The sequence below is a fragment of the Telmatherina bonti genome (assembly GCF_933228915.1).
Source record: "Telmatherina bonti genome assembly, chromosome: 8".
NCBI lineage: Eukaryota > Metazoa > Chordata > Actinopteri > Atheriniformes > Telmatherinidae > Telmatherina > Telmatherina bonti.
This window is the reverse complement of record NC_136626.1, coordinates 25,220,371-25,235,194: the sequence shown is the minus strand read 5'-3', so window position 1 is coordinate 25,235,194 and position 14,824 is coordinate 25,220,371. Positions and strand designations below refer to the sequence as shown.

Below are 14,824 nucleotides of genomic sequence, written 5' to 3'. Positions count from 1 at the left end.
CCAACTGAGGGTCGCACAGGAGCTGGAGCCTATTCCTGCAACTAGGGGAGAGGATGGGTGGGCTACACCCACAGGCCAGCCTATCCATAAATAATTTAGTTACAAAAACAAATATAACTGTAGTTAACTCATTTCAACTAAACCAGGGGTGTCCAAAGTCGGTCCTCGAGGGCCGCTGTCCTGCAGGTTTCCCATGTATTCCTGTTCCAACACATCTAGCTTCCACTAAATGGATCAAACAGGATTCTGGCCCTCGAGGACCAGAGCTGGACACCTCTGAACTAAACAATAGGAGAGAGGAAACAGTGGGTTCTGTAAAGTGAATAAAACTAACTTTTAACCTTCCTTTCGCCTTGGGAGACTTAAAAAAAAAAAGGAAAAAAAAGGGGGGGGGGGGGGGGGGGGCGTTCGGCTGCTATTGAGGCATTCTGCGTGGAGAGAGAAAAGAGACAGGCAGAGCCTCCAAGGGGGAGACACAGTGTCAAAGGAGGGGGAGACTGACTGAGAGAGAGGTAAGTTGCACCTGCACATGGCTTCCTCCATCCCGTTCAGTCCTAACAGAATAACTAATGCAGGCAGCCTGCTCGCTCAGTGCGCGTGGACGCGGAGAGGAGGTCTGAGGCGCGAGGAGAAACTTGGATGTGCTGCTCCCAGCAGCAACTTTTCCTGCTGGTCTTTGGGCGTCGGAGATGTTGTGAAAAGAATATTAAAAGCAGTTTTCTGTTTGACGGGTGAGACTTTCATTGGCTTTAAGTCTTAACTGGAAAAACTTTATTGAAAAATCTCTTCTGTCTATGAAGTAACAAATATATATGTTTCGCAGTTTCTTTCAGAAAGTTGCAATGAATATTGGTGCATCCTTAGGTAAGTGAAAATGCAAGATTCCTACCTTTATTGTTGCCTAATGTAATGTTAAGCTTTCCTTTGGCTATTTCAGTTGAAACGTTTGATTTTTAGCCTACTTTGTGCTCAGCTGTTAATAAATGTCAAACAAATAGGCATCTCGCTTTTTAGTAAAGTTTATCCAAAACTTATGCTGCATTGTAAAGAAGTGAATTGGCATTTTTAAGTGTTCACCAAAAGTGCGACTTCTGCTCCATCACGAGCCAGATTATCTGCAGCTGTTTCAGTTGCACCCCCCCCCCGCCCCCCCATGATGTTGTGATGATGCATGAGGGGATTTGCCCACTTTGCAGATGCGGACCGGAGCGCAGTGTGTGCCGGATGCCACCGGCCGATCAGAGACAGATTCCTGCTCAGAGTGAATGACGGCCTCTGGCATGAGGTGTGTGTGCGGTGCTCGGCGTGCGGGGACGCACTGAGGAACTCCTGCTTCCTGCGGGACCGCAAACTTTACTGCAAGCGGGACTATGCTGCGTGAGTGCATATGTTTAACTGTGTGCTTTGTGGGTTGAATCATTAACAAATATTGCAGACTACTTCATGCACAGCAGCTTAAAAATAGCAACTCAACGTCAATACAAAAACTCTGAAAAGGGCATTAGTAAGGAAAGTAGCCTACAATCAATGTCCATATGCCATTGAAACACATTTCCCCCTTTAACTATAACTGTAGCTGTAAATGTATTAATTAACCACTTATCGTACATTAGGTTCTCAGGTATATTAACTTCTTTTGGGTTAGACACATGTCAAGGTCTAATGTACTTTCAGTCTAGTTTTTTCTTTTCCTTCATCCTTTCTTTTTGCTTCTTTTTTGGCCTGGTGACAAAAAATTATTTGTGTCATTAATCCAGTTTTTACAACAGAACCTTTGTTCACATCTGACCTTGACCAGGAATGCATGTGTGTGTTTGTCTGCATCAGAGAAAGTCAACGATTTTTGTTTATAGAAATGAGCATTAAAGGTATCCCTGTTTTATAAAATTCCTACAGGTGCAGTTTAGATGACTCATAAGTTGTATGTTTACTGTATTAGTCTATATTGTGCACTGACTTAGGAAACTTGGCTCAGAGCATCAAGAGAGCAAGGTGACTGAAGGAGGAAGGGGTGATGAGGGAGCTGGAATATAAAAAGCTATTGTATAGTGTACATCTGTACATCCACACACCACACATGCACAATAACGCGGTCACACCTTCACGCACAACCAGGGGTAGAGCTCAACTGACACATTGTCAAAATGTGTTAAAATGCTGAGGCCCATTGGCGTGGCAACTGCAAGCTGGGGACAACATATGGTGTCCCCCCTCATGCCCACCCTAAACAAAAAAAAAAAAAAAAAAAAAAAAAAAAAAAAAAGAAAGAAGAAGAAAACGCCACATTGCCAGTCTCCCATTTGGCTACTGCCTCATCCTCACTCTCTTCTACACAAGAGCCAAGATAAAACCCACACACTCTAAAAGGTAACAGCTCGCATTATTTCTGTACAATTTAGTGATGGTTGTTTTGCCAAGCAGACAGGGAATCGTAACCCTTATTTCCACTGTTATAATTATGTCTTACACTGAATGCCCGAGCATCCTAAAATGCCATATTTTGCATTTGCAAATTTTTAGATGGATCACTTTGATTCTTGAGTTCCCGCACGCCGAATTTGGGTTGTTTATAGTCAAAGTGTAAATTCCCAAAATGCATAGAGACCACTGCAGATACCAACAATTATCTGGGTAAAAGTAAAAGAGCAAAGAGCTGGCCTGAGCGCTAATTAGGAGAATAGAGCCATATGTCAGAAGGTCTGGTGAATCCCTACTAAAGTGACACTGAGGATGGTGTGAACTTCTTTTGGGGGACAGTGCGCTCCATGAGCCCTGGTGTTATGTGCAGAGGCATCTGGAAAGCTCTTCTCTCGCAGCCCCTGTGTTGAGCAATGGGACAACGCCCAGCGAACCGTGAGATATCTGACCTGACCAATTAGCAGGAGGCCTAATGCCAAGGCTCCTCCTCTGAGCCTCCCCATTTTCCCTCATCCTCCCTTCCCCCCGCTGTCCTGTCTGGGTGGGTTCTGACACCCCAAACAAACACCGGCATCACTTTTGTTTTAAATCTGTGCCAGGATATTTTTCTCACCAAAACAAACTATGTCCAGTGCACCCCCCCCCCCCCCAACCCATCTTTTGATGTAGAATTTGTGTGATTGTTCCATACTGGGACAACATTTGTCTCTTACCACACGCTGTATCGTCTGTCTGGACCGTGCCTTGTTTTCACCTTGCATGTGTGGTCGAGTGCCAGCCAGACCACCGGGTTTGGCCTCTTTACAGAACTATGAGACAATAATGCCAGAACTTTAAGCTATTAAAGCTTTTGAGTGCTGGACACATGTATTAGAAGCCCATACACAGTGAAGACTTGATGTTGTTATTGTTTACTAATTATATTATACAATTCGTTGAAATCAGGCACAAGTTGTTTCTAGAAGAAGATATTGTTAATCTATGTGAATAAAGCAAATTAAAATGGAATTAGACTGTTAAAAGAAGTTTTAAACATTTTTAATTTAATTTAACAGATTACAGGCATTGTTTAAAACAGTTTTTTTTAAAGGAAAAACTAAATGTTTCGACTATTTTGTGATATTAATACATATATTTTGTAGACTTATTTGTATGACAACAGAATATTTATAAGGAACATCACAAAACAAAAGACAAAAAAAAGCCAAAACAAAACAAACACCAGAAATAGAAATGATCTTGATAATCTCTGTAAGTAAAATAAATGAGAGAAATTGCTTCATTTCTCTCACAAAACTTTATAACAGTTAACACACACTCTACACTAAAAGGCTGCCGGCTGATATTATAATGTAAGTTTAAGAGAAAAATGATGAAAACCAAATTTATATCATTTCCTCTTTTTTAACCTCATGTCATAATGTACTGTTATAAATTCCCATTTTTGTCAACTAATAAATCTGTATTGTCTTAAAAACATTCACAATGAAGTGAATCTTAAAACTAGGCAATTTTTTATGCTTTTTGTTGAACAAATCAAATTTTTACTTTTTACAGAAACTGAATTTATTCAAATTATTGTCAGTATATTGCACTAGCGTGAATTAAATTTCTCAGAGATAATTGATAATTGTAAGGTTTGAAGGAAGGCAGCTTTTCTACGTTCAGTGGCCAAGTTAATTAATAAAAACATAAAATCTATTTAAATAACGGAATTGGTTCATCTACTTTTGGATGTTTTGTGTCTTTGAATGTTTCTAGTATAAATCTTTTGTTAAATTGCTCTAATTGATGCTGAGAAGCTGGTTTTTTTTTTTTTGTTTGTTTTTTTTAAAATTTTATCTAGTGATCTTACATAAACACTTGTATCCACATTCTGATTGGATTTTCTGGAGAGTTTTTTAGAAGATGAAAATAGCTTACTTCTTTTTTAAGACTAGAATTGTGTTGGTGTAACACTTTTTTATTCAGGTAATTGTACATTTTCTGCTAAACATGACCAAGATGATTAAAAGAAAATACCACAAATATAATCACAATGAATGAATGACTGCTTACAGGCACCTGAACAACCTTTTTTTTTTTATTTTCAATGGAAACACCAAATCCAGAGTATCATTTCTGTACTTGTGTGACCCGTATCAGCCACATGCACCAGACTGTAGTCATTTAATAAACTAGATGCCTGTTAGATGATGTGATGTTCAGGGATGGTTGGACTGTCAGTAGATGTAGATTGGCTAAACGGTTCAGTGGGTAGGTGGACTGGACAGCAGATTGGCCGTCAGATAAGTGGGGTGACAAGTGGTGCATTTGACCCCAAGATGTATATTTGATATGCAGCTTGTTGGTGAGTGCATTCGGCAAAGGTTCCAGGTTAACCTGATCCAGAAACAGGATCTGTTTCTCGGCTTGTTCTGCAGACCAGCAGTCTGTTCTGTTTGCCTGACTGCCAAAGGTCAGCTCCGAAGTCAGGGCAAGAACAATGAGAGAGGAGGGCTTTGAAGGACAGTGTTGGCTTGTGTGGGTGTACGTTTCTGCTAAACACTCAACTTAGTGCATCCACCTTAAGAGTTCACCATGACAATGTGAAGGAGTGCAAGATTCTGCTGACTTATTTCTCTGCAATGATCCTGTCGCTAATTGCCATGTCTAAATCCAGCATGACTGAGTGTTCCCGCTTTCCTAGCAGAGCCGCTGAGCCAATCATGTGAACGGAAACCCTGAAATATTAAACACCTTGAGTTGCTTCATAAGTATCGGAGGTACTCTTACCTTTGCATTAGCAACTCTTAGGAGAACTGGGGCTAATAAGGCAAACTGGACAGCGAGTATAATGGAACAGCAATTCTCGAAACACGAGCGATCTCAAAACACTAATGCCCACAGTTTGCTCTCAGCTGACATTGAGCATTAGCTTCACTTGGAGACATCAAATAAAGCACTTTGCTATATCACAGAGACCTGCAAACATTTGGAATATCTCTTCATCAACACTTTTTAAAAAATATTTGGGTTTGGTGCATCTTGTGTTGCCACAGGATTGCGAATACCACTGCCGGTATGTTGGCCATATTGAAGCACATACCACTGAGGCTGTGGGGCAGACGAGTCTGATGGGTCAAGCTGCCCGACTGGCCCTTGTGAGATTCTGGGAATAGGCTTTACCGTTTCCATAGTGACTTTGGAGCCACAGTAACAGGTCTCTGCAATGTTTGGCTTTAGGATGTTGCACCTCCAGACATCTTGACAGGAACCTCTCAACAGGGGTGTTTTTCTTTATGTTTAGTTTGAGCTTTGTTTGTTTGTAAATATTGTGCAACATTTCCATTTGAACTGTATCCAAAAGAAAATCAAATGCAATTCTTGGTTTGTTTGAAAGGAAGTTATTTTGTCTTGATTAATAATTGAATCTTGATTTATTTTATTTGTCTGTTTTTTGTGTAATACAAGTAATTTTGCGGATGGTTAAATGCTTCAACAAAGTATATAACCTTTACTGTAATATTAATGACAATGGCACAAAACAGAGAAAAAAAATGACACAATGACAACAAAAAGGGAAAAAGCTGCAGATTTTTAGCTGCATGAGTTTTTTGTTTTTTTTTTCTCAGATGAAACTCACATAGGAGGCCATAGCAGGGATTATCCTAAATTTCTGTAATTGTAAGAAGTATTTTTATTTGAAAACAAAAAAAGGGGAAAAGCTGTCACTTTCTCATGCTTCTGTGCTGACTGTCCCGGTGACCCAGTCAGACCTGAAGGCAAACAGCATCTCCAGAATGATGACGCATCATCCTGCGTGACAGACCCAAAATGCAGTGGTGCCAGCCAGCAGACAATGGTCCTGCTGCTTGGGGGGCGGCTCTGTCTTTGTCCCACTCTGGTTAAGCAGACTTAAGGATAATTCCACGGATAATTCCTGGGACCAGTGGCTCAGTCTCTCCCACCAGGAGATCTGATTCCCCCCCTCTGCCTGGAGCCATGGCCTGCCGAGAGCCTTTCTCTTGCGTCCCCAGGAGCGCGGCCTCGGACACGGCAGTCAGAACCACAGCAACAGTCTCTGGGACTTAGCCCACCAGTCCTGGTTGCCAGGCGCTAAGATACACACCCGACGTGCTAAGGGTATGCGCCAGAGTGGTCTGGGGCTGAAGAAGGAGGAGGAGGAAAGGGGAGAAGTCAGGCTGGCACTTGTTTTGAGTGACAGCTCGACACAGCAACATTCCTCATGTCTAAAAACATTTTTCTTTCTTCTGAAATCCAGTTTGACAAAAAGGTCAACCTCTGTTGCTTTCATGGTAAATGGTGCTCAATTATCTAAACCAAACAAAGGCATTATTCAATTATTTACTGAGTTCTCACAAAATCTTTTTGTGCCCATGCTTCCCTCCAGTCTGTTTGCAGTGCGTTGTGGGGGCTGTGCAGAGGCCATCTCTCCCGCGGAGCTTGTGATGCGTGCAGGAGCCGCCGTGTTCCACCTGCGCTGCTTCACCTGCAGTGTTTGTTCCTGCCGCTTGCAGACTGGAGACCGTTGCATCCTCAGGGAGGGACAGCTACTGTGTGCTAGAGAGGACTACCACCAGTGTCTGACCAGTCCTGCATCTTCTGACACAGGTACACGTTGTGTGCTTTAATGTGTCTATTTGTCGCTGATTGTTAATGATTAATGTGTTCTTTGTGAGAGTTGTAAGAGGAAGAAGATGTCATCTGTAACAGTGCAAGCTGGGAGAAACAGTTGAATATTATAATGAGTATAAATTGATATAAATAAGTAACACTTAACACATGCATGACACATAGTGATCTTATGCATGTCTTAATGCAGGGCACTTCATAGATTCCTGTTGGCCACTATTAACAAATGATATAATCAATATAACTTTCTATGCTTTATTTCAGTCTTGATTGATCAGTTTAGGAATATTAAATGATAATTACATCACACATCATGTTTGATTATGTTAACAGCAGGTCAATATGTATTTCTTTTTGTTTTTAATTTTGAACTTATGTACTGCGTTACACATTATTATATCATAGTTTGAAGTAAAGTATCACCAAAGTCGATCTGTGAGTTATTTCTCTTATTATATTGATTACAGTTTGCCTTTCCACCTTTACTGAGTGTCAGAAAGCGATGACACATAATGTGTAAATTCACATATAAACCCAAATCTTTTAAGTGTCATGACCGGCAGATTAAGCTCTAATGCAAATCAATGTGTTTACCATGAGAGGAACAAAACATGGTCAACTGCTGGTTCAGGTCAGAACCAGATCAGTTTTTTTTACTTTTTGTGCCACTTTAGGCTGTAAAAAAAGAGAGGCAAATGCAAATACACACAAACTTAGGCAAAAATCAGGGAAGCTGATGTGCTTTGAGACATGAAAGAATTTCCCTCTGGTGTAAATTTGTTTCTAACTATTTGCCTTCTAACTATTTCTGCTTGCCAGGTAAGAGCGATGATGAAGAAGAGGAAGAGGAGAACTCTGGGAGGGCATCAGGCAGGCGTGGTAAAACAGATGATCTGGAGAGCAAACGTCCCAAGAGACCTCGCACTATTCTGACCACTCAGCAAAGACGCACGTTTAAAGCATCCTTTGAGGTCTCATCTAAACCTTGCCGAAAGGTAGAACCTGTTTGTATGTGCATATTGTAGATGGATACAAACACCTACATGACTTCATTCTGTCTTGTCGTCTCTATCTCGCATATATTGTTTAACATGCTACGTATTTTATGCTTTTTGCTTAGAGAGACGGATATTTTTGTCTGCATTCTTACTACACCACTTTGTTTTAACTGCAAATCTATTCTTAAATTATATTTGCATTTATTATTCTCATGCAGTACTTTCAAAACTTTCTATTCTTTAGGTAAATAGTAGATTTAATCTTCTCTATTATTTAGTCATCTTAACATGAAACAATTTGTGTGCACTTTTGAAACAACATATGATTTCAAGTGAACCCAGAAGCCTGATAGGATTTCATATAAATACTAAAAATGTGTAGGTCAGGATAACCTTTTTTGTGTGTGTTGTCCAGCGTTTAAGCCGACAAAATGATTATGCGAATGCTATATTCCTCTGAGCAAATGTTCTTTGTTTATATTAGAAAGTTTATACTGCTGACCGGACCGGAGAGAATAGAAGAGGGACAGAAAGAGAATGGAAAGGAAGAAAAAACAGAATAACACCGTAGAGAGTAAAAAAGAGAGGATGTCCTCTAAATGACATTGGTCAGTCCCGCATAAATCATCTAACATTAAAAATCCAAATCAAAATGTCATCTGTTCTTACAATCTTATACTTTTTTGAGGCAGATTGGCAACATGATATTGATTTTATAACCTTCAAATGACTGCTTTCGTCCTCAATTCTCATTTTCTTTAAACTCTCCCTTTCTGCCTTTCCCCTTTCTCCTTTCTCTCCTCAATCTTAATCCAAGGTAAGAGAGACCTTGGCAGCAGAGACTGGTCTGAGTGTACGGGTTGTGCAGGTCTGGTTCCAGAACCAAAGAGCCAAAGTAATGCATGAGACACACACACACACACACACATACACACATATGTCCATGCACACACAGTTGCATGCGCAGCTAATAAAATCAGTCTTTCCACACTGTGTTTGTAAGCCAAAATGGAAATCAGCCCAGTTATCTCTTTATACAGGAAGCTGATGACATCTCACAGAGAGATCACTGTAGATTAAACCCAATATTTCCTCACAAAGTGGGCTCGTGTGTGGTTTTCCTCCCTCACTGACAGATGCTCTTTACCTCACTGTTGATACTTTGCAATTGAATGAACATGCTCATATGCCTGGGTGACAGAGAGGCTGTAAAGAGTAGAGGACTATTAAAACAAAAACAGGACAAAAAAAAATAAAATATCTTGATATCATGTAAAAACAGCATTTTAATGTTGTTTAGATGAAGAAATTGGCCAGAAGGCAGCAGCAGCAGGAGCAGCAGCAGCAAACTCAGGAGCAGTGTGAACACCCTTCACATCACACAGGTAATAACATTCTTATTATTTGAGACTTTTTGCTTGTGCTCTTTTTCAAGATGTGGCAAATTCACAAAGAGTGTTTTTCCAGAACAACAAAAAAAAAATGCAATAAAAGAGGTAAACTTTGACTTAAAGTTCAGAGGTGTGGGAACAGAAAAAACTTCTAAATCACAAAAAATGCAGCAGATTCTGACATAAATGTCAGACTTCAATGAAGTCTGGCATGTAGAAGTTGACAAAGCACCTAAAGAGGCTACATAACTAACACCAACACAAAGCGAAGAAATGCTAATCATTATTGGACAACTTGAAATGTGATCTCCTGTGTGTGTCCTGTGCTTTACAGCGCCCTCTCGTGGTAGTCTGACCTGTGAGATGAAGCGGCTGGGACACTCTTACGTCCATAATCAGCCACATCATCAGCAGCAGATGGGACCTACTACACTGGAGCAGCAGGACTGGGACACAGACCCCTTCAGACAGGGGCTGACCCCTCCTCAGATGCCGGGGGATCACATGCATCCTTACGGTAAAGGACTTTACTCCAGTAAAGCTACACTGAAAATTTATATTTTTATACTTTTTTTCTTTTTGGTAAAGATAAAAATAAGTAATCCCTTGTAAATAACTTGCACTATTTTACAGCAATGAAAATGTAATTAATGGAAAAAGTATATTTTGTCTGCAGTGGCATCTTCTTCTTCTTGTTGGCAGCTATTTATTCTTCTACACTAAAACAGGTTTAATTTCCCAAAACAATTCTTCATCTGACAAATAATTAGGATGTTTGATTCTGAAATGCAGCTAATAAGTAGTCAGAGACTAGTACATTTTCTGAAAAGAAAAAATACTTGCATATAAATTGAAAATTTGATGAAAAACTTTTATTTAAACTGCCAAAAAAGAGACAAAAAGTACATGTAATTTAAAAAAAAAAAAAAAAAAGTGTGTGAAAATGGTAAAAAAAAATGAAATAAAAAAAATAAAAAAACTTTGGTAAAAAAAAAAACAAGATGTTTTTGTGTTGTTGTTTTTTTTTCTCTTACTATTTCTGCTTTATATCAGCTAATGCATGAGCTTTTTAATCTAACTGTGAAAAAAAGTCTGAAATATTCTGATTCTTAAACTTCAGTGTGGATAAAGTTCAGAAACACCAGATCCCACATCTCACACCTTAAAAGCTGTCACTGCGTTAATACATCAGCAGGATTTAAAAATCAATTAAACCCATACCAGAACCACAAAAGTCTAAAAAGAGCTGTACATCTGATGCTGAATAAATTGAACTTTGTGTAAAAAATCTATGAAGTACAATTTACCGGGTCATTTTTAATGACATGAAGGTTTTTTTGTTTGTTTTTTTTTTGCAGGTTTTAAAGGTGGGAACATGTTTGGAAACATGGATGGTGACCTTCTCTGTCATGTTGCTGACAGCGACTGCCTCTCTCTTGGTGACTCCTCTCCACTCACTCCTATTGACCGCCTTTACTCCATGCAAGACTCATACTTCACCTCCTGAGGATGGAGATCTGACACAATGAGAAGCTGTACATCTTCCTCTTCAGAGCCCTCTTCAAACAACTTTCATCTCCAAAGTGCACGGGTATTTAATAAAGTGGATGTAAATTATGTGCAAGGGGCAGGAGTACACTGTGATGCAATATACCATATTCACCTCCTTAAAACATTGTTACATTACTGCCTCCGTTGCTTTACAGTCCCTCTGTACAGCACAAGCTCCTAGAAGTGACTGATTTGTGTGCATGCATCCTGTCAAATCTCTCTAGATTATGAGAGTTTAACTGCATCTACTCATGTAAATAGCTGTTTGGGTGTGTATTTGTATTTATTCTCACAATGCGTGTATGCTGTTTGTCTTGAATGACTCAAGAGTGATGAAAATAATAAATATGAACCTGTGAAGCGAGTAGACTCAGGCTGATATCTTTGTGAGAAGGTGGATTATTTAGACTGAGGGTTAGATACAGGTCAGTCCATCCTCAGCACTTATCAGTCCCATCTAGGTGACAGGTCAGCGAGACATCTTCCCCTGGCTGCTGGATGGATCATCAGATTGTAAAATGGCAGGCTATGACAGCCGTATGGGTCAGTGGCAGGTAAGCATCACATCCATGCCGCCTTCATCAACGCTCACATTGTGCTTCTTGCATTTTTCTGCCTTTTCCTTCCTCCAGTCAAAGAAGACTGGGGCGGGGGAAAAGGGGGGACCACCCAGGCTCTGTGCCCAGCTGGAATGCACCAAACCTGGGACAGGAGGTTGAGAAAACCTAGGGAGGGAGGGGAGGCTTCAAACAATGGAGGGGCTGAAAGCTGTGTCAGGGGAGAATGCCCAGGGTGACACCAAGATATGAAGACCCACTGTATGGAGTGCCTCCTTGCCCCAGCCGTGAACCCTCCCCTGGACCCATCTCATATTTCCCACTATGAAATCAGACCTAGCAGAGCTGAGAGTGCAAGTCAATGGTCAGGAACAATCTAACTGTCTGTCACCGTAGTATGCTACAGCCAACCAGAGCTAAAGAAGTGTGCAGCATTGAATACCTGTGTGTGTTTCTGTGGGTCTCTTTGTGTCTGTATCTGCTGGCATGTGCATGTGTGCATGCTCATAGGAGGATCAGCGCCCTGCTGAAGGGAATACAGTATCATACTCCATTTCCTTGTATCTTTTAAGTAGATGAAGGGATGGAAAAACAGACTTAAATATCAGGGAAAGAAGCCAAACCGGTCACCTGCGGTGCCTTTTCCTTTCTTGTGTGTGTGTGTGTGTGTCCGCAGTTGGCATGCATATACTGCTGCCAGCAGCACTGGATGAGACAAAAAAACTCAAGCCGTGATCATACGGCCACAGCAGGTAGCAATAACCTCATTATTATTCTGATGGTAGCCAAACTGTTCCCTGTCAACAGTCGGTTATTTATTGCACCCCTCATGCCAACCACTGGCCAAAACCCTCTGTCTTTTAAGTGCTATAATTGGCTTCATGCTGTTGCAGCACCAAGACAGATGCACACACTTTGCCCAGGGTGTTCCAAAGGGCCTTTTGGAGCACATAAGAGTGTGAGGGTATGGCGTCAGTGAAAATATACAACAAAGACTACATGTACTGTATATCAGCTAGCCATGAAATGCACATTTACTTATGCAATAGTAATTTACATAACATATTTTGTTATTCAATCAGCTTTCAGAGACCAGAGTCAAACCTCAGAATGAGACCACTGAGAAATTACCTAAGATAAACTAAAACAGTGTCTTGCGATACTTTGGGGAAATTTTGTTTCTCTTCAGTTGATTGCACTGTGTTCAAACATCAAATCTGGCTAATCAGAGCTTCTGCTGAGGGACGGTACCTGCAAGACAGGATCACACCCATGCTGTGCTGAATTTTACTTGACAGAGTTCACCTAAATGATTGATTTATTGCTGTGTGAGAATAAAACAAGATTAAAATAAAAAGCAAGAAAGTGATGGTTTTTGTAAAGTAGTTTATGTACTTATTTTGTGTACTGCTTATTCCAATACACGGTTGTAAGAGAACCCACACATACACATGCAAACTCCAGACAGAAAGGCCCCTGTACAAACCTCTCCACAGTTAGAGCTTGAACCAGTGTGTAGTGTTATAGATGTGTAGAAAAAAGCAAAGGCTACACACCAACTGGTGTGTATCATGCATGAAACATATATTTTGATATTACAAGAATTAAGTGTCAATCAAAATGTTTTTAATAAACCCTCACAAAATAAGCACCAAAACCTTTTGAGTTACGGGATGTAAAGAGTTAAAACGGAAACAAAAAACTGAATTCAAAAGCTGGATTTTCTGTTTCTTTTTTTTTTCCCTCATTAGGTGTTCACAGTGACAGGTGGGTAGATTCTGATTCAAGTTGCCTCTTTTTTTTTTTTTTCTACGTGTCATTTATATTGTTCTTCTCACCTAGAAATTCTACATTTTTAAAGTTAGTTTGAAGCATAACCGAAAAATGAGGTGGCTTTTGAAATCTTTATTTTCTGAGGTACTCTGGCCAGTAGAGAGCGTCAGTGTACTGTAGATCAGTGGTTGTTGCATCACATACATCGGTGTTCTCCACCCAATGGGAGTGAGTGATTTATTGTGTGATACAAGAAATATGTGATCCTCTACATGTAAGGTTGGAAAACTGGATAAAGGGGGGTTTGGTTGATTCAGTTTACACTACGTGCCTAATATCAGCTGCTATAACCAAAATAATGCCAGTTTCAGATTGTGATTATTGTACGAGTAGAAATTTTATTTATGCATTAATGTTTTAGAAAATTAAGATCTTAATTTCACAGATTTACCTTAGCATTAATGGTTCTATTTTGACAGCCTTGATAAAAAGAAAAAAAAAAGCAAATTTATTTGATAAATAGCTAGTCTACATATTTTTATTGTCTCCAGACTGAGAACCACTGTTATGGAAAATAAATCTAACATACAAGTAGACTAAACTTTATGTGATGTGGATGTTATGAAAAGGGGCATTTTATGACAAATTATTGACATTGATTTTGGTTTAAAAGAAAATGAAAGGAAAAAAGAAGATCTCTGCTCAGAAGGCAAATCCATGCATTTATGTGTATCAGAGTAGTCAAAAGACACAGAAAGAAGGGAAGTAAGCTACATGAAAGCATCATTAAACAGATAGTTTCTTAATGGTCCTTATTTTACTTCCAAAGGCAATGAAGCATGAATGTCTTCTGGTTGCTCAGAAAGCAACGCTCAGTCTTAGCCGTCATATTCCATCATATACGAAAGGCATGAAACAGGATGATATGCACTGAAAGCTAAAATAAAGTCTCAATGACAATCAGAGCAGAGACTACTTGTACCAGTCCCATGCATGTATATACAGGTTGACCGCATTGTCCCAACCCCCTAACTGAGGCTGTTGTTAGACAGTGGCCTGACATCACACAGTCATTCAGGAGAAAGTCACCAAAATGATACAGTTCCAGTAACAGGAAGCAAAATGTGTGGAGGGAGGGAGGGGGGGGGGGGGGGGGGGGGGGGGGGGGGGGGGATTTTCCCTTGATGATGAGGCACACTGAATCACAACCCGCCTGTATCCCAATGCAGATCAATACTCTTATGAAACATGCCAGATTTAACTCCTCTAAAACATTGTTTGGTTATGAGGTGGCAGGGCATGAATAATTGTGACGACAAAATTTATGGGTAAAGAAAACAGCACCCATGTTAAATCACAATGCTGTTTGTCCAATGCAGTCATCAATGAGTGTAAAGGAAAGTGATGATGGGTGTGATCTGAAAGCGATATGCTGAACAATCTGTACACGGTGACCCTTGTAGGTTTCACATGATTATTTTGTTATTTGGTTAGTATGACA

The 14,824-nt window shown here is 40.1% G+C and overlaps 1 protein-coding gene across 1 annotated transcript; it reads left to right on the top strand.

Moving 5' to 3' along the window:
- Window positions 1-842: 842 nt before the first annotated feature.
- lmx1a (LIM homeobox transcription factor 1, alpha) lies at window positions 843-10,949 on the top strand (the record flags this gene model as incomplete). The annotated part of the gene is made up of 8 exons (XM_079245654.1): window positions 843-864; window positions 1,197-1,377; window positions 6,812-7,032; window positions 7,873-8,048; window positions 8,869-8,946; window positions 9,352-9,436; window positions 9,777-9,959; window positions 10,801-10,949. 8 exons carry the CDS (start codon window positions 843-845, stop codon window positions 10,947-10,949), a joined length of 1,095 nt encoding a protein of 364 aa, XP_079101780.1.
- Window positions 10,950-14,824: the final 3,875 nt, after the last annotated feature.